Below are 21,296 nucleotides of genomic sequence, written 5' to 3'. Positions count from 1 at the left end.
GTCATTTCCGAAGAGGGAAAATCAATTGGACCGTGTGGTCATTAGCATACAGGCAACCAAATTCATAAAAAGACAACGAAAACTCAATTATTGAGTGTGAATGCAAGACTTTTGCTTCAAAAATGACTATTGAGTAATTTGTCAATTGGTAACTTTGTATTTAGAGATAGGTGCATGGCTGCAGTTTGTGTGGGTTTAAACTAAACAAAATATGGTTCTCTTAATTGTGGATTTGGTCAACAACTAAAAATTAACTCATTTACCTATATGAAAAAATATTTCAATTTTTTTAAAAACTATATTCTTAGTTAAAAAAATTATAAACTTAAGATATGTTTGAGTAACATTCAAGTGTCTTCATAATTATGTTTGCGAACGGATCGAAACTGTTATTTATTTTTTTTGTTAGTCCATTGGTTTGCCTTGGAATGAACGGTGCAGCAATTCCAGCTGTTACCCAAACATGAGCTTACTCATGGACCATTTGAGTTAGAGATAACATTCGGTGAGTAAATTCGGTTCCTCATATTAAGACCTCATTGTGAATTGAAATTTGAACTCAATTTGAATTTATATTAAGACCAGAGATCCAATTGTTGAATAATGTGCATAAGTTTGTAAACATTTTGGTACTCGAGTTTAATTCTTACAGATGAAATATTGTGAATTGAAAGTTGAACTCAAATTGGACTGTTTTCTCTAAATAGTTAAAATTTTGAGTAAAGCACTGAAATTAAAGATTGAATAACTCAAAGTGGAAGTACTAAAAATTGCTAAGTATTAGGTGATGATACATCTCAATGCAAGATTCGAATAGAAGAGGACTTAATATGAATTATTTTCGACATGCAAATAAAGACAGATGGTAGAAGAATATATAATTTGTATAAATGTATCTACATGATAGAATTTGGCTATTATGTTGAAATTTATAGATAGGAAGGACCCTTGCATTTCATTTTTAGTTGTTGAAACATTTTATATTAACCACTCTATAACACCTATCACGTCTCACATCAATGGTTATATGTGCTATAAATCAGGTGTATATTTCCAACCACTTCTTTAAATAATTTGTGTGAAGACAAATTTTCTTTTGCTCACTTGGCTAGCAATTATATATATTTTTTAATCTAAGGATAAATCATGCTTACTCTCACAGTGTTTATTTAAACTGTTTTACAACGCTATATTGTATATATTTTTTCACTTTACTTTATAATATGAAAGTTTGAATTTAAAAAATGATATAATTGATGAAAGATTTAAGTTTAACTTTTTCTAGTTAATCTAAATTAAAATTATTCAATTATTTGTGAATCATATTATTGAAATAGCTAAAAATTTCCACAATATCGGAAAAAATAGCTAAAAAAATTGAATTACAAATAAATTTTTTAATAAATTATTGGTAGCAAAAATATTGTGATTGAACATAAAATGAATAGGAACTTTCCCATGCATGTTTTCGATTTTCTTGGGTCTGATTTCAATATGTTCAGGGCAGTGAATTAAGTCCACACAAGATGTTGGGCCTCCCTATTTTAGGGTCTCGGGAGGCAGAGCAATTCTGTTTGGGGCTCTATTAAGTTCACATCATAATTTTTCTTTATTTTTTTTTATACAAATATACTCTTAACTAAAACATATTTATGTTGTGAATAATTTATAATAAAAATGTATTTTTGTTGTGTCATTAGGAAATGTGACATCGCAATTCACAACGAAAACAAGTTTTCATGCATTGTGAAATCACACTCCTGATATCAAATATTATATGAGAGTTTCTATGATACCTTACTAATTTTGAGGGTTTTAATATTATTGATTTTTTAACCAATAGTTATTAAGTTATATTATCAAGTTATTTTGATATTTAGCAATAATTTTATTATAAATTGCATTTTAGTCCCTATTTAATTAAAATGATTATTAAAATAAACTTTAAAATTGTACGTAATCAAACTTCTGCAAAAATAACAAATCCTCTCTTTGTTCTCTTTTTTCCAAAATCCCAAAATATCAAAAAGCCCTTTTACTTGGATCATTGCCCTAAGATGGCTTAGAATTAATAGCTCATTAACTAATGATTTTTTTTTCATCTAATACTCTATATGAGAGTTATCAATCTCTCTCTTGAATTCTTTGCTACAACAATAACCTATCAAATACCAATTGATTGAATGTAATTATGTTTTATTTAATTTTTGACATAATTTCACATTTCATCTCTAAAAGTAGAAGTTTTCACAGATTCATTCATGATTTTTGACAACCAAAACGAGTTAAAAATTGTCACAATCAAGATGATATTTGGGATTTTGACACAATCAAGATGGTGTTTGGGGGTTTCGACATAGTCACAACAACGTTTTCGGATTTTGAGAGGAAAAAAAAGATAATTTGATATTGTTTGTTTTGAAAATTTCAATCTTCGTCTAAAAGATTTCAAATGGAAAGATCTAGAAAGAGGTACGTATGAAAGTTAAAAAATTCATTTGAAATGAAATAATATTTTTATTATACAAGGACTAGATTAAAATATAAAATAAATTTATTACTAAATATCGAAATAATGGCATGACAATGTGACCTAATAATTATTGTTTAAAAAATTAACAGTATTAAAATTCCCAACATTAATGGAGCTATCATACAAACTCTCAATATTATAAAAGAAAGATATGTTATGCAGTTTAGTTTAGATACATTTTTGTTGTTTATACAGCTATGTTTCCCACGAGAATATAATTAAGAAAATGGAGTAGAATGGTTGTGAAATTCTTCCTATAAGATAAAAAAAAAATTCATGCATTAGAGAAAAAAAAAGGGAGAGAAAATGTAGTTGAAGTAACTAAAAAAAGTCAAAATATTTAAGAATTAAAAGACAAAATTACCTATTATTTAAAGTTATTTTAACAAAGAAAATAAGTTTTTACTTTTAGTTCAAAATAAAGTATTGAAGTGTGTTTGCCATTACTGGCAAGATAAACAGGAAAAATATTAATTAGAAGTATGCAATATATGCAATATGATCAAATGTGAATGTGTTCAACACAACTATTAGCAACTACGTATACGCATAGTCCCCATCATATGAATGTCAAATCTGCGTCCTTTACAGTACTTATTATGGCACATGTTTTGAATAATCACAGGCTGAAAAAGAAAAGACCTATAACACAAATTAAAATAAAAGGCTGATTGAAACAGAGACCAGAAAAAATAAAACAAAAAATGAAGGGTCCCTTTCCCTTTCGTCAACAAAAGGATCCCCACACCAAAGGGAACCATAAATTGACAGAAAAACTGCCCTACATAATGAAGGCACCTCCCAACCTATTTCAACGTTCCTATAACATGATTTTGAGATTTCTCAACCTATCACAGCTTGGGTACAAAGTCCCTCATTTATAGGCAAAACATCCCGTGCGAGTAAAACTTGTAAGCTTATAAGAAATATTTTACAGATCAGAAGTGCATTCCGACTTTTTTCTCATTTGGGTAACGGGTCTTGTCCGAATTGTCCAAAATTGAAGGCAATTGCTCCTATCAAATTGAGTATTGAACTTCATAGTTAGTGACTCCGACACTCACGTACATAACCAACTAGAGAAATTATTAAGTAGAATCAGCACGTATCTATGGTGTTGATCTCGAATCATTTTTACTTGATATATTCTCAAGTTTTAAAAATTAACAACACTTAAATGTGTCATGTGAAAATTGATAGAAATCATCCAAAATGACCAGATAATTTCTCCGATCATATGCACACTTCCATCTCTATATTGTTCAAAATAGTTGTCACTTGAGCAATGGAAGGCCTACACTTCCTTGAATTACCAACACAAGCTAAAGCAACTTTAGCTAACCTAACAAGAGGCTTCATGTCAGAAGGAATCACCAACCTAGCATCCAAAAGTTCACCAAAACTCATTTCCTTGATCAAAGGCATTGCCCATTTTGCTATCAATCCTTCCTCACACCCTCTACCACTTAATAGCTCAAGCATGACCACCCCCAACCCATAAACGTCACTTTCCTTGCTAGCACCACCCCCTTCTTCATTCCAATACTCATCATCCACATTCCCTACTAGCCCTCTCTTTTCTCGGGGTGCCAAGAAGTTGAGTCCATAATCACAAATCCTAGTACAAAAGTTGACATCAATTAAAACATTTGAGGACTTGACACACCCATGTACAATGTTTGGTGTTGCCACTTCATGCAGGTACTGAATCCCTCTAGCTGCTCCAGCCACAATTCTGATCCTCTTGTTCCAATCCAAGAGTGATGCCCCATTAACATTTTGGTGCAAATAGAAGTCCAAACTCACCATGCGCCCAAACTCCATCACTATGATCCTCTCACCAGGTGCCTCCGAGAATCCTATGATGGGAACTATGTTGGGGTGGTGAGCTGAAGAGAGCCATTTCAACACTGATGAGAATCCAAATCCTGCATTGCTCAACACAAGCACAGAATGAATCCTTTTCACAGCCACAAGTTCTCCATTCTCTTGCACCGCGGCATACACGGTTCCTACGCGACCCTTCCCCACAATTCTGCTATGGTCGAAGCCATCAGTGGCAGCATCAATGTCCATCAATGAGTATGCACGAACACAATGCTTCAATGCAAGTGTTTCTTCGGATTCAACGTTAACCGGTTTCTTCTTACACACAAGGTAGAGAACAACAGCAAGAACAAAGAAGGATATGGATAGAGCAACCATGACCACATCATAAGCAATGTACGTGTCATGGTTCATTATTTGAGACCTTTTTAAAAAAAAAAAAAAAAAATTGGATGATGCAAAATGTTGCACAATTGATTCAATTTCTTTTGCTTGTGATGTTGGGCTTATTGAATAGTACTAAAGAAGGTAATAGAGGTAAAGGAAGAAGGTGGAAAAAGGGAAGAGATTGGATGGTTTTTGTCAAAGAGAAGTGTGGAAACTAGCTTATAATATATGTGATTCAAAGTAGGTGAGGGATCAAACCGTTGTTGTGAAGGTTGAAAGAGAATAGAGTGGATTTGTTTGACAAAAAGGGTGGATTGGTGAGAAAGTTGAGAAGTTTATAATTGAATTTAGCTGTGGCAGTTTATCGTTGGCTGCTCAGCCACTCTGTTTTAATTACTCAAAGGATACTTTAAAATGACATGACATGTGAATATTTTAAGGATAAGACTTATATGTCATATGATCGTAGGTTTGAATATTGTGAATGTGAGTATCTTGTTAATAAATAATATTTCTGAAGTACTGATTGAATTAGATTCAGTCTGAGTTTGTTTTTAAGTTAAAAAATGAATTTTCAGTCTAAAATTATTTTTGAATTAAAATAATTAACTTTTGCGTTCAATTAAAATAATTTTAAGCTGAGAAGTCTTAATTTATTTTTATAATAAAAACATTTAAACATAAATTATATTATTTCAAAATCAATTTTGTCTAAAATTAATTTTATTAATGCTGTTAAAAAAAACACACTCAATTTTCAGATAATCAATTCCAACTCCAAGTTTACATTGAAAATATACTTCCAACTTTTTAATAGACAGAATCGATTTTAGTATCTATCCAAGTACACTTTATCAGTTTTCACGTCAAGATAATGTTTTTCCAGGTTCTAGCAGCATAATGTGGGATTTCTGATAGATTATGATTCCAGAAATTCAGTAAAAGGATGTGATCATTCAAAGTAATCCAATTAAGCTTAAGGTTTATTAAATGATTCATTCTCTATTCCTATTTGTTTGCACCAAGAGTGGGATGAGAGGATATAATCACCTTTATTTTCTATCCTGAAAGTTCCCTGTCTCGTCAGTTACAAAGCATTTCACTACAACACGCAAGCAGTTTTATTCTTCTTATTCACATTAATATAAGTGTTTTTTACAAATAAGAGAGAAAAGAGAAAAAAAAATATATAGAATAAGACAAATACTAATGGAAAGGAAAAAAATGAATTTCAATAAAATGTTAACAAAAACTATATTGTATATATTTTAAGAAAAAAATTAAGAAAATCCAATCAATACCTATTTAACAGAACTAGCATGGAAGAAAAAACTAGTAGAACACTACAGAGCAAGGTGAACAAAAAGTAGACAAAACGCAAAATCACTAAAAAAAAAAACAAAGCTGAAGAATTATTTTAGAAATACTACTGTACATTTTCTAACACTTTTTTTTTAAATAGTTTTTCATTTAAATTGAAGTTCATACAAGTTTCTTTAGTTTGGAATGGAACTCTTGAAATGGGAACAAAATACACATATTTAATGAAATCTACATAAATATCAGACAATAAAAAAAGGTGTATAAAAATAGAATATTAAAAAGTATGTTACCATTGGTAACACTTACCATATTTCTTTCAAGTGATCTTGTGGCACGTCTATAGTATTGGCAATATCGGTCCTACAAAAATGCTAAAGTAGTCACATGGTTGGTAGCTTGTTATTATTCGGATATCACCATCTCTTCCCATATAAGGAGTTGACCTATACCTTAAAACCTTTAGTTTTAGTCCAATTATTTTTCTTTAGTTCAAACACCTTTAAATGCATAGCTGAAACAAAAAATAATACCAATTATTGTTTTATTTTACATGATAAATATTTATTTTATATAATTAAAATTTATAATAATTAAAATATATTTAAATATATAAATTATACTTTGAATTATAATAAATTATTTAAATTTTATGACAATTATTTTTTTAGTTCTTGATGATAATTTCTTTTACAAAATATTATTAAAATTTAATTAAATGATGGAAAGGGTAATTAGAGATGAATGAAAGGAAAACTATTTTCCTAATTACATAAATATGAAATACGTGTTTGAAGAAGAAAAATAAAAAATATCTAATTAAGAAAACAAGGAAAAAAAACACAAAAAATACATTGATTCCATTGTTTAACTTTTTATTTAAAAAAATTATAACGAAATTATGATTTCATTGTAATGTGAAAAAAATAACAATAGAATTAAAATTTCGTAATAATAAGGTGGTTGCAAAAAAAAAAAAACACAAAATTGTAAATGGGTTGTCATATCTAGAACAATAAAAAAAATATACAATAAAATTATGAAATTAGGATTTTATTGTAATAAGAGAGGTGCAGATTTGGTTATACAATAAAATTATGATTTCTTTATATATTTTAACAAAATCATGATTCGATGGGAAACACATTCTTGAAATAAATAAAAAAATAAAAAAACTGTGAGCCCCTTAGAGTCAAAAGCAATTACAATGGAGCGAATAACAACTCCCTCGTTCAAGCCTAAAAAAGTATATGGCTATTGTGCTACAGCTTAAAAAGTATTTCCTGGTCTTGTTTCAATGTAGTAATGGAGACTACAAGGATGTAAGAGAAAATAGGCTGAGCCCACATTGAGGCCCATTGACTGCTCAAAATCTTCATGGGCCTAATCCGTTCTTATGTCTTAGCAGGCCCACTAATTAATGCTATTAAAATCTAAAAAATCTTGAGTTTCTCTTCAAAAATATTATTGATGACCATTATCCTAGTTATTTTTGTATTAAGATAAGCAAGGCTCTGATAACAGCATTTGGTGGAGGCATGTTTTTTTTTGTGTGTGTGTGTGCTTTTAAAACAGAGTTTTCAAGGATTATTATGTCGCATGCATATTAGAGGTCTACTTCTAAATTTGTACGTCAATCTCAACGCTGAATTTTTTTATATCCAAACTTTATAGTGAGCGATATTGCTCATTCAGAGCATAAACAAATTGTTTTTATGCTGTTTGAATGTAACTATCTACGTAACTAGTAGCATTCGCACCAAAAGAAATTTGTTTATGCAACTAGTAGCATAACTTCTATAAATCGAATTATGGTAATTCCTGTTTAAATTTTTGCTTGTTTAACAAATATGTAGATTTGAGGTATTCCAACGTGGATACAATGTATATATACCTTTATTTTTATCTTCTTTTTGGGCATATATAAATCGAACCAACTCACCAAGCTGAATCTAGATTATCAAATCTCCATTTAGGACAGGTAATAAATTTAATCCTATAATAAAGTCATTTAACTAATATTTTACTTTACCACAATTTGAATGAATAAAGGAACATTAACGATGAGTAAAATATCTGTAAAGTGGTTCGTTTCTTAACCAAACAAAAAAATAAAATACTGAATAGTTAAACTTCTTCCATGACCTAAATTAAAACTATTGTCAACCAACAACTGAAAATGACTCAATTCACTCAATCAATGAAGTATTCACAATTGAAATCAAAGTAACAAGTTAACAACTCCAATTATAAAACATATAAATTTAACCACCTTGCTCCTAATTGTAAATTAACCTGAATGGTTGTAAAATAGCGCGATCTCACAAGAACGTTCGCAACTTTAATTACCAAATCCAATTTTAAACTCTTAAGTGTTAGCTCAACCAAGCTCGATCGATCTTGATTTGGTTAAAATGGTAAGTTAGTTCCAGCTCAATTTTGTATAGTTTATTTTCAATTGAAAGTTCCAAACCGATTATTATCTTTGCTCTATTTGGTAAACAAAGACCATTAAAGAAGCATATATAGATTCTCAACTTGTGATCCATGTTCATTTCAAATTCCGTGAGATCACCGAGGCTTAAAGTGACTCAACTGAATTCAAACCAGTTAGTTAACATAAGTTGTTAAAATATTTAATTAATATAGACTGGTTCATTTCAGTAGCAAGTCATAATTTACAATCTAACTCAACATATTGTGGATGCTAGGTTGAATGGATCTATTCGCCGCAATAAGAGAATTAAATAAAATATATATATATATATATAAAAGTAGAATAAAAAAAAGTTTATAATATAATTTTGTTCCTCTTATTTTTTAAAATCTATAATTTTAATATTTTTTTATTTTAAAATATAAACAATTAGTTCTCATATTTTTTAAAATCTGTAATTATGATCCCTATTTTAAAATAATGACATTTAGTCCCTCAATTTTATAAAATCTAAAATTTTGATCTTTTTTTTTATTAAATTGAAAGTGTTGCCGTTTTAAGATATTAAGGTTGACTATAATATGAATTTAAAAAATTATCTCATGTTTTGTTACCAAATTTGTATTACATCATGTTTATCTCTTACCGATTAATGTTTTAAATTTGATGAAAGGATTAAAATTATGAATTTTACAAAACTGAAAGGCTGAACGTCTTTTTTAAAATAAAGAGACTAAATTTGTGGATTTTAAAAAATATAAAAATTACATGTCTACTTTAACACCAAAGAACAAAAACTATAGATTTTAAAATATAAAAAGAACAAAATTACATCTAACCCTTAAAAAAAATAAAAACAAAAAAGGGAATGAAAGTTTCACAATTGATATGGACGTGATACACGTATGAGATTGAGAGTGAAAGCATAACCACATAGAGGCCCCATATGTTAAAAAAAGACATAATGGTGGTTGTGACAGCATTTTATTTGAATGACCAAACTATTGGACACAAAATTTGAATTCCATGGATCAGTAAATATTATTGGTAAAAGATCATGGGAACAAAATTTGCAGTGGTACGTTTGCGAATAATATGGACAATAGTATACGACTGAGCCACTTAGCCACGGAATGGTCCTACATCCTCAGCATTTATGACCCATGCATTTGTCTTTGCATTTGGCTCTCACTACACTAGTGGTTTTCAAAACTACATGCATGATTGGCACGTTTCTGGAGTCATTAAACAAGATCCATGAAAAGCTGTGTGAATTATGGTGCATTTGGCAGGAACTACGGAGCATTGTAGTAGCTACAAGTCATCAGACAAAGCAAAACACAGCCAAAGAAACACAACAATCAGTTATAATAACAGTGTCACACTGCTTGGTTGGTGCTGTGCTACTCTACAGAGAACTTTAAAAAGTGGAGTGATTAAAAGGTTCAATGTTTTATCAATCTCGTTTATCTTTCTCCAGACAATAAAGTGCTTCACATAGAAATAACCACTAGATATAATAAGAACTGGCAAGAACATGCACAATTCCACTTCTATATGCAGCAAAAAAATCACTACCACAACACCTTATCATTTGTTTGTTTGGATTGCCGTTTCAGTGTGTATTTGGTATGCATTTCTCACATTCCAATACACGTTTAACATAATTTTATTGAGAGGAAGTTTTGGCGTTCAGCATGCTAAACGCCAATACGAACACAGTTTGATTTGTACTTAAATCACGTTCAACACCGAAGCTCTCTCACAGAAATCATGTATTTGGGTTTCCATTTGAAACCCTTCAATCGAACGTTAGTGCATTCCAATGCAACAAAAGTAGAAATAACTACCTTGTTACTTCTGTGGAAACGTAAGTTACCTTTAATGTAGCTTTTCTCAACACACACCCAGAAGCACCAAATATCTGTTTGCACATTCCACTGCCCAAAATAGAGAACTAATAACACTCAGATTAAAAAAACGTGAATTATGTTCAACTGAAATCTAACCCAAAGACTCTTAGTCATTTTCCAAATGGATATATAAATACCCCATCACCATTAATCATTAATAAATAAAGTAGAAGGGAGCCCAAATGGATGAAACAAACAATTTAAAGAGAGGGGCCCAGAGAAAAAGCTTGCCTAACAACCTCATTGACTCAGATCTTATAGCTGTACCCAGGACACTTGTTTGAGCACCGTGAGAAGTAAATTCACAAGCTGAGAACAGTCAAAACATTTAAGCTGGAATATCTAGAAAATTATAAGCATTTAAGCATGGGCAGGCTATAGATTCCCCATTTAGGGATATCACCTAACATGAGTGAACTGAAATTACTGTAGTGTGCTGCTTATAGAATTTTGAAGCTGTTAAAGGGGAAGCATAGCTAGGATAGTATTTTCCTCTATCTAATTATAGGACTGTATTTATGTGGTTTCTCAGATCCCCATTTCAGATAAATCGTAGGTTCAAGAGCACCTTTCCTTTCTAGAAACAAAAGGTTAAAAATTTTATTAAAAAAATATATATATAATACAGAATTTGGAAGTCATTGTCTCATTGATATTGCAATTTTAAAACTCCCCTGGCCCATGCCAGAGTCAGCTAAAAAGTCTTTCTAATAAATCTACTCCAAAAGTAAACTTTTTAACGATGGAAATAACCACAATCATTTTTTTGATTTCTGAATATAAGTTTGTAATGCGAACACCAATTTAACTTTGGTAGGGAAGCTTCTTGATATTGACATACTTTATAGGGTAAAACATCAACTCCTCAAGCCTCTATTTTCCACCCTGAAAAAAATCCTATACTCTAATTCTCTTTTCTTTAGTCAACTTTGTAAAGCAAAGCATGCGCGGAAAACATGGAGGGAAGATGGCTCTTATAGTAAAAGAAAAGCTTCGAACTCCCCCTTTCAGGATCATCAAATAGTCCAACCCTTGCAAGTCTTCATTAAACAACACTTCCATGATCCGAGGCATCGTCATAGTAATAAGGGGATAACTTGCTATCTTTCTTGGCAGGCTTGGTTTGGTCCTCTGTGCTAACCTCTTGCAACATCTTCACCACTCTTCTCATTGAAGGCCGGTTGATGGGAAGAGGACTAGTACACATGAGTCCAATGTTGAAGACCTTGCAAATCTCTTCTTTGAAACAAGTATCAAGCCTTGAGTCAATTAAATGGTCCACACCTTTCTGGTCCCAGGTTGTGCACACCCACTTAACCAAGTCTTTCTCCCCAAATTCAGGGTCCACTGGGTGTTTTCCGGTGACCAACTCGAGTATGACAACCCCAAAACTGTATATGTCGCTCTTCTCATTCACTCTAAGAGTGTATGCATATTCTGCAGCAGGAGAAAAGGTTCGTGTTAGTTTGGCTCCAAAGAAACAAAAATGTTTTGACTGCAAAAGAAAAATCAAAAGATGCCAGACAACCTGTATCTAGAACATGTAGTATCTTATATCTATATCATGATATTATAATACTAGTACTAATACAAAGATGAGCTATAATGCCAACAAGAACAAACCACTTGTCACTAAGCAACAAAAACATTAAAAAGTGTTGCCCATGCAGGAAACTACCATCGTGATTTGTAGGGTCTAAGGTGGATAAGATGCACACACTTCAAGTTCTAGCATGTAATGGACCAACAATCAAATTACTCTAATGACCCGCCAAGCCATATACTATGAGTTAACAAAAAATGCAGAAGTATTTCCACTAAATGTATCTCAAATTCATATGAACATGAGAAAATTAAAAAAAAAAAAAAGAAAAACATGAAATTTCTGCTAACTAACCTGGTGCAATATAGCCACAAGAGCCAGCTATGACGGACATGGATTTAGTTCCTATCGGTGTGGTTTCAACCGCCTTAGCTACTCCAAAATCAGCCACCCTCGCACCGAAGTCCCCATCCAACAAAATATTGTTAGATTTCACATCTCTATGAACAATTGCGGGAACACAGTCATGATGCAGATAAGAGAGGCCTTCTGCAGCATCCACAGCTATCTTGTACCTTGTTGGCCAATCCAACGACCCTCCCTTACTGCTATGAAGCAAATCACCAAGACTTCCATTAGGCATATATTCATAAACCAAGAGCTTGCAATCCCTAGTGGTGCAGCAACACCACAGCTTAACAATATTCTTGTGCCTGATTTTACCCAAAGTTTCAACCTCAGCATCAAAAGCATTGTCCTGAACCCTACCACCCTTCTCAACATCCCCACTCTCCACCTCCTTCCTAACCCCTCCCCATATCTTCTTCACAGCCACAAACTCCCCACTGCTAAGCACAACCTTGTAGACCTTCCCAGACGATCCACTTCCAATCACATTATCCTCATCAAGACAATTCAAAATCTCATCTTCACTAAAACCCAGCTTATGAAACGACATCAATGTCCACTTTGACTTATCGATCGCCCTCTTCGCATCCTGGAAACTTTTGTACCTAAAGTAAAACCAAACCACACCAACAAGGAAAACCAAAGTGGCAACAACGAAAATCGTTCGAAGCAGCCAAACATAACCCACACTCCTCTCCTCACTTCTACCATCACACAACCCCTTCAAATCCCCACACAACCCAGGATTCCCTAGAAAACTAGACTTGTACATATCCTTAGCCAACAAAGGAGGTAATTCACCGGATAACCGATTATAAGACAAATTGAGCTGATTCAGCTTCAGATTCTGCAACCCATGAGGCACTTTCCCCGAAAACCGGTTTCTAGAAAGATCCAGAAAATTCAGCACGGACAAACCCCCAATCTCATCAGGAATCCTCCCACCAATCTCATTGTTCGCCAAATTCAAATCGTTGAGCTTCTTCCACGAACGAATCCCCTTAGGAAGCTCCCCAGAGAGCTTATTGTTATGAAAATCAAGAATCCCGAGCTGCCCAAGATTCACAATACTATCAGGAAGAGAACCAGTGAATTTATTATCACTAGCTGAAAACTCAACAAGATTCTCCAACCACCCAACCTCATCGGGAATCGTTCCAGTGAAGTTGTTCTTCGACAAAATCAACAGCGACAAGTTCGCAGCACCAGCAATGGTCCTCGCAATGGAACCGGAAAACGAGTTATCCACAAGCTCGAGGAGATACACGTGCGGCAGCCCCCAGATCCCCGCGGGAACCTCCCCGGAGAGCCGGTTGAAGCCGAGCCTCACACGTGTCAGGCTCAGGCACGTGCCGAGGCTCGACGGAATCTCCCCGGAGAAAAGATTGTAAATCACCAGAAGCTCCTCTAGCACTACCTTGTCACACAGCGTCGCCGGAATGGGCCCCCAGAACTGGTTGCTGGAAACATCAAGCCACCGGAGAGGCGAGTTTTTGCCGAGATTCTCCGGTAACCTTCCGGTAAGCCGGTTACCGAAAAGCCTCAATTCATACAAATTCGGCGAATTAGCAATGCTCGCCGGCAACTCGCCCTCGAAGCGATTCTCGTAAAGGTTAAGACTCTCCAACGGAAGTGAACAGAGCTCCTCCGGAATACTTCCGGTCAAGTGGTTCATCGACGCGTCGATGAGCCTCAAGTTAGAGAGGTTCCCCATTCCCTTCGGAAGCTCCCCGGAGAGCGAGTTGTTGTACAGCTCGATCTGCCTCAAGCTGGTTAACTCAGTGAGCGAACTCGGGATGGAGCCGTAGAGGTCGTTGAGCGCGAGGTCCAGATCCTGGAGCCTTCCCAACCTCCCCAGGGAGGCTGGGATGACGCCGACGAGGTTGCATTGCGTTAGCCAGAGTACTTCAAGGTTGGTTAGGTTTCCAATCTCCGGCGGGATCCGACCCGGGAAAAAGGGGTTGTAACTTAAGTTCAGCATCTTCAAAGTACTCACATTACCCAAGGAGGCTGGGATTGTGCCTTCCAGAAGATTCGAAACGAGGGAGAGGACTTCGAGGTTCTGGAAGGTTCCGAAGGAATCAGGGATGGAGCCGGAGAAGTTGTTGCCGGTGAGGTCGAGGTATTTGAGGTTAACAAGTTGAGGGAGCGTGTTGGGGAGTGGGCCAGTGAGGAGATTCTGGGAAAGGTCGAGGTGAATGAGGTTTTTGCAGAGGGAGATTTCGAGGGGTAGGGTTTCGTTGATGGAGTTGTTGAAAAGATTAACAGAAACGAGGTTGGGGAGACGGCAGAGGATGTTGGCGAGGAATGGGCCTCCGATGTTGGTGTCGGAGAGGTCCAACTCCGTTACGGTGGTGTTTGATACGGCGTCGCAGGTTACGCCGAACCAGTTGCAGGGAGTGGCGTCTCGCGAGTTCCATGAGGAGAGCCTCGAGTCTGGGTCGTCAAAGGAGAGTTTCAGCTGGTAGAGGTATAAGCCTTCTTGGTTCAGACACGACACCAACGTTGTTGTTGTTGTTGTTGCTAGTAGTGACAAGAGAATGTAAACTATGACTATGAGTGGTTTTGGGTTTGTCATTGCAAGAACTTGTTGTGTTTAGTGGGGGGAGTAGGGTGTGGGTTCAATTTATTTATTTTCAATGGGAGGCGCAAAAAGAGGGAGAGAGAGTGTTTGTGTTTGAGTGCAGTTTGGCACGCAGAGGATTGAGTTGGCAGCACGAGACATTTGTAATTGCCTTTTTGTGGTTTGTTTATCAATTAAGATGTGAAATTGTGATTATTGATGATGATAATGTGGGGAGAGAGATTCGAGGGGTTGACGACAAATGACAGTGTCTAGTTCTTTCCTTGTTGTTACAAGAGGACTGGGTCTTTATCCTCTGAAATAACCTCCGACGATAATGCTACATTTCAGGGTGACAATTTTTTGGCCTCGTACTGTTTTCAAACTGTTTATAACGAAAGTGATATATAAATCAGAAAAATTATGTCAAGATGTATTTATTTATTTTTTTATTTTATGCTGTCAAGATGTTTTGAAAATCGTGGTACTGTGTTAGTCTAAGTAGAAATAACAATAGTACTACTTAAGAAAAAGTTTCTATTACAATAAGGCTTTTAATACTTGTGTTCATTTGCAATTTTAAAAATAAAATGATAACATTAGTAATTTTACAAAGTATTCTGGCCCGTTAAGCCTGTTGAGCTCTATGAGAGTAAATAAATTAGACATACTACAGACTAAAAGCTGCCAAGTCTATGTATTTGAAAAATTAGAATCCTATGGAGAATATAATAAGATTAATTATAGTTGTATTTTTTTTAATTTTGGTTCATGTGAATTTATAGGAACTATAAATAAAAAATTTAAATTTTTTAATGAATTAAAATTTAAAAAATACAAATTTAAAATAATTTAAAATGAACAAAGATCACAATTGAAAAAACAACCAATTATAAAAACTAAAATTAAAAAAATAAATTTACAAAATCCAAAAAATGAAAAAATGATAACTTAAAAACATATATAAGCCAAAATTATAATGCAGATATCATGTGCACAAAAGACTTTCATAGAATGGTGTGCTTTGTGAAATAGTAAGTGTGGTGACTTATAGAGGATAACGCAAGTCTTGGTGAAATGTATGTAACAACCAACAACCATTGTAAGTTAGTTTTGGACAGATAAGAAGAAGATACGTTATTGGTGTTTGGTGTTAGTTACAACATACATATTGTGATGATGCTAGAAGCCAAAATTTCTTCCGTTGAGAATCATATCATTCTTTTATTAAGTTATTTAGGTATCACCTTTTCGTGTGCAGTTAATACATATGAGTGGGACAGCAAATTTATATAGATTCGAGATGCCTTTCTATGAAGGCTGAAATGTGTTACTTGTTGAGTTATTTGAGTGTGAAAAACTGAAAACTATATTTATGTCTTCCTTTTGAATATTTAATATGTTGTTTGTTAATTAGTTTATTGTTTTTCAACGTTCATTAATATAAGAAACATAAAGTTTCATAAATAGCAGGAGAGCAATGAAATAATTTTATTTCTGGTAAAGAACTTGAAGTACTTACACCTATACTCCATCCAATAACTGATTATAGAGATGTTTTTTTTCCTCCACCAAAATGAAAAGACATTAATGTCATTTAAGTTAAATTCGTAACTATATACGTATACGCCTATTAAAAGTTGTTAGCAAGTCGTGCAGTAATGTCAATTCTATTTGTACATTTTTATATAATCCGTATTTAATACCCGACTCCATAATATCCGCAATTTTCTTAAAGTTGTTAGATAGTATAGTTATAGTATGTTTTGTAGGTAGGCATGGTAATTCTTTCCGTGGGAACTGTTCCACTTTTGGGGTATGCTGTCGGAGAAAATTTTTTTCTATAGGGAAATGAAAAATCTCTCACAACTAATTAAGGAACGGGAATGGGAACTATATTCTCTGCTCCACAAATTCCTGTATTCCGTGTATATAAAATTTTACTTATTCTCTTAACTTATAATATATATAACATAAATATAAGGGTTAATATAGTATTTTACTAATAAAAAAATACAAAATAAAATTATCATATACATAAGTAATATCTAACAAGTCACATGGACACAAACAATACCCAAATCCTAAAACGTTGCATCAAACATTCAGACTTCGTTCCTTGACTTCTTTCTTCACCTTTGTTCCTTCTTCATTGCTTCACCTTAGTTACTTCTCACTTCTTCACCGTTAGTTTCACACTCTGTTCACCCTCTTCGCTTCTTTACCTTTCGTTTCATCGTTCCTTTTTCAGTGTTTGTTTCAGTGTTGAACTCATGGAAGTTTTTATGATTGTGTGATTTTATTACTATTATTATTGATTTATTTTGGTATTTTTAGTCATGTTTTAAACTTAGAATTAAACCTTAAATTTATTATTGTTGAAAAATTAAGATAAAATAAAAAAATAATTTTTAAATAATTTTTAACATTTTTTAATATATAAATGGGTCCCCACGGGGGGTGCCAGGGAACGAGACAAAAAATACCCCCACCACAAAGAGCGAGGACGCGATAGGGAACCGGGTAAGGTTCAAGAACAGGAACGGGGGAGTACTCCCCGCCCTCGCCCCCGCCTCGCTGGGTGCCATGCCTATTTGTAGGTTCCTCTTGCAACTTCTTATGTGCAATAACAATTAATGCATTTCTAAAATTATCATTAACGACATTAATTTCCTAAACAAGCAATTTGTTATTTTTTAAAAAAAGTTGAAAAGAAATGTAACTTTGACTTGTAGTAGTATTTTGAAACGGAATCATTAGATCTAGGCTACGGATATTAAAATATTGAAGGGTGTACATTAATAGTTGGAAGTTTTTGGCAGAATTATTATTAACTAAATTTACTTTTTACAATTTAATTGATTTGACAAAATTGTCCCTTTTTAGCCAATTATCTTCAAAATCATATACCCATGTCAAGAGCACGTCCACATGAGGCAAAATGACGGAAAGGAGTCCCTTTTACAAATAATTTATCTAAGGGGGTCTGTTTTCAAATAATTTTTTGAGAGGATCTATTTTTTAAAGGTGTTCCGCCATTCCTATTAGCGAAACTCTTATTTCCCTTATTCCGTTATTCATATTGGCGAGACTCACCTGCAGCAACTCAAAGGGTTCCGCCAATATCACTGGCGAGATACCCTTGCTTCCCATGATGTAGGTTCCGCTAGCAACACTGACGAGATGCGTGCAATGAAGGAACCGTCAGTCCAAGCTGGCGAGATGCATGCAGGAGGCCCATTATAACAAATCATATCAATTTAAAAAAAAAAACAATCAAAATAAAGTTAAAAATATATTATATCAATCATCAATTACAATCAAATTTTATTAACTAATAATATAGAATTTTTGAATTTAAATATAATAGAAATTAAATTTTATTGACTAGAATTTGTGTCTCTTATTTATATTTAGATTTAAATTTAGTCTCTTAAATTTTAAAAGTTTCAATTTCTTATATTGATCATGTTAAGACTAGATTAATTATTTACAATAATAATGATAATTTTGATTGACGTGACATTTTTTTATAGTTTGTAGTATGTTATTAAATTGATCAAATTTGAATAAAAAATTAATTTGGTGGAATGAATAAACTTTAAGAGATCAAAATAAATATTTAAATATAAAAGACTAAATTAAAACCTAAAAATTACAAATAAGTGACTAAACTTTTATTTTAGTTAATTTGGTTTTGGCTCTCCCAAATTTTTTTATTTAAGCTCTGGCAGTGTCCGTGTGGTTTTGGGAGTGAAACTTTTGATCTGTTTGGGAATGGGGAATCGAGGAGAAGACAAGGATTTGCAAATGACGGGAGCTCGTGGGGATGACAGAAAATGAGCCCCATTAAACAAGCCAACATATGTTTTTCAGATGTTCATTTTTTTCTTCTAGCTGCAAAATTTTTATATCTTATTTTAGTCTATATAAATCTGAAATATTTGATTGTTTGACTTGAAATTAGGAAAATTATAACATACTTTAATATTAGGAAAATTGAAAACTTCAATTTTATAAGGATAAGAACATATTTTAACTTATAAGTAGTTTTAATTTTTTTATTATAAAATTATGTAATTTTTTTAAAGCTTATAATATTTTTTTTCTATAAAAAGATATTATACTATTCTGGTCTTAAATATAAGAAGAAGAAAAAACTTTTTCTTGGTCTCAATTTTTTTTAATGTCAAATATAAGAAAATTTTAATTATTCTTATCTCATTTAATGTTATTATCTTTAAAATATCTTTATTTAATTAAGATTTTAATTTTAATGACTTTTTTTATTTCTAATACCAAATTTTAATGAAAGATAAGTTAAAAAAATAATTTTTAATTGAAATTTAAGTAATTAAATATAATTAATTAACTTTGTTAGTTAACGGAATAGTTTTCAGTTGGTCAATATCTGAAAACCAGACTAGTTTGTTTCTTTTTTCTTCTTTTACTTTTCAGTTTTCACAGTTTCACTTTCACATTTCCTTCTACCCCTTTTGGGTACATCAAATAGTGATTAAACTTATTTTCTATTTTCACTTACAATTTGTAATAAAATTCCTTATCCATAGCCTATTTCAATTATCCTAATAAATTTTCTATTTTAAATTTACTCTATATATTTTAATTTTAAACTGTTTAAATTATTTTTATAGTTTTATAAAATATTTTATATTTAAAAAATGATAAGAGTTCAAAATTAATTTTAAAAAATGGAGAATTATAATTTTTAAATATATTCTTATCTACACAATAAAAAAATCATATAAACATATTTTTAGGTAATTTTATATTTGAAAAAAAGTTAAATAAATAATTTTATTAAATGATTTGAATTCAATAACTCAACAACTTTTTTTTAGAGGAACTCAACTTTTAACTGCAAGTAATTTTTCGTTAAATTTTTTTAAACATTTAATTAACTTCTCTGTTATTGTTGTGAAATATAACATTCGATCTTTCGGCCATTTTTTAAAAAGGTTTCTTCATCATGGGTTTAAAATTTAGAGCCACAAACTATTGAAAAAGGAAACACTAGCACATAAGTATACTATAAAAACGCATACTAAGATTTTAGTCTTTGAATATAACATCATATTGAAGGGAGTTATAAGATGTGTTAGATAGTTAAAGGAAGAGAAAAAAAGAGAAAAGGTTCTCGATTTGATTCTCACAACTAACTAAATTAATATTTCTAATAATTAACCTTTATCTTTAAAAAAACATTAATATATTGCAGTGGTATTTGTCCGTGATTGATTTTTTTTAGAGATTATGATAATATAGTAATTTATTATATATTATACATCTAAATAAAGTTCAATCTATTAGACTTAATATACTTTTAAGGCTTTAAGCTCTTGATTTTTACTTAAATAGACTTTTCACAAAATTAAAGTATAATATTTTTAATAAGTAAACAACAACTCAGATTTTATGTAAGATAGATCTCTCGACCTATTTGCACCTATGTTTAAAAGTTTAGTCCTAAATCACTTGTCCAACTTGGACATATTAGCAATTCACATCAAATGCATCATCTACATTAATCTCAAACAAATCATTAGTGTACGTTATCTATATAAATTAATATAATTCCCACCCAAAATGATAAATACCATTAGACAAGCAACTTAACTAGGTCAACTTTACAATAGAAGAACATGCTCAAGAAGTCATCTCCCCAAAACAACAATCAAAATAAAACTAGATGTTCTAGGATTCCATCACCTATTTTACAATATATTCATGATGACATGACAAAAGATAAAGCTATAAATCTTCAAGATGAAACGTATGTCATTTGTAAACCTAGTAGTTGTAGGATTCTAATTTTTTAACTTTTAATATTATTTCTTATCTCGATTTTATCATGAACTCTAAAAAATTCATTTTTGTCATCATAAACTCTCAAACATTTAAAATAGAAAATACTCCATTCATTTATTTTTGTCATTCACAAAGTTTAATATCGCATGAATTATTCATTTATCAATTATACTATTTCTCATCTTCTAATCTTTAACTATTTTACACATGAATTTATTGTGAGATGAAAAGAGAAAAAGATAAAATAGAAAATTCCACAACTATTTTATTAAAATAAAAAAAAATTGTATTTTTTATTTTCATAATAACCTTAAATGATAATTAAAAAAACAAAAAAAAAATACTAATTTGAATGTTGTAAGTAGAATAAAAATGAGTTGTGTTAATCATACAGCAACTCATACATTTTATACAACAACACTTTCTATGTCATAAACTCATACACAATTAAAATTAAGTGCTTAATTAAAAATGCAATTAATATGAAAGGTAAAATGGAACGAGTTGCTTGTGCCTCATACCAAACATCCTGAATC

General features: G+C 32.1%; 2 protein-coding genes across 2 annotated transcripts; both read right to left on the bottom strand.

The window, feature by feature from the left end:
• Window positions 1-3,147: 3,147 nt before the first annotated feature.
• On the bottom strand, window positions 3,148-4,922 carry LOC114419589 (serine/threonine-protein kinase-like protein ACR4). The gene has a single exon (XM_028385304.1). It carries the CDS (start codon window positions 4,772-4,774, stop codon window positions 3,767-3,769), a length of 1,008 nt encoding a protein of 335 aa, XP_028241105.1. The 5' UTR covers window positions 4,775-4,922; the 3' UTR covers window positions 3,148-3,766.
• Window positions 4,923-11,150: 6,228 nt separating this feature from the next.
• On the bottom strand, window positions 11,151-15,269 carry LOC114419588 (receptor-like protein kinase HSL1). The gene is made up of 2 exons (XM_028385303.1): window positions 12,315-15,269; window positions 11,151-11,854 (listed from the first exon to the last, which is right to left on the bottom strand). The coding sequence occupies exons 1-2, from the start codon at window positions 14,944-14,946 to the stop codon at window positions 11,463-11,465; spliced, it is 3,024 nt and encodes a 1,007-aa protein (XP_028241104.1). The 5' UTR covers window positions 14,947-15,269; the 3' UTR covers window positions 11,151-11,462.
• Window positions 15,270-21,296: the final 6,027 nt, after the last annotated feature.

The sequence above is a fragment of the Glycine soja genome, chromosome 7 (genome assembly GCF_004193775.1).
Source record: "Glycine soja cultivar W05 chromosome 7, ASM419377v2, whole genome shotgun sequence".
Taxonomy (NCBI): domain Eukaryota; kingdom Viridiplantae; phylum Streptophyta; class Magnoliopsida; order Fabales; family Fabaceae; genus Glycine; species Glycine soja.
This window is presented reverse-complemented; position numbering and strand designations above follow the sequence as displayed.

Excerpts from the sequence above, each read along its gene's own strand:
- LOC114419589 (XM_028385304.1), bottom strand. The coding sequence starts at position 4,774 with ATGAACCATGACACGTACATTGCTTATGATGTGGTCATGGTTGCTCTA.
- LOC114419588 (XM_028385303.1), bottom strand. The coding sequence starts at position 14,946 with ATGACAAACCCAAAACCACTCATAGTCATAGTTTACATTCTCTTGTCA. Across the intron at positions 11,855-12,314 it reads TTGTGGCTATATTGCACCAG|AATATGCATACACTCTTAGA; the intron begins GTTAGTTAGCAG and ends CTCCTGCTGCAG.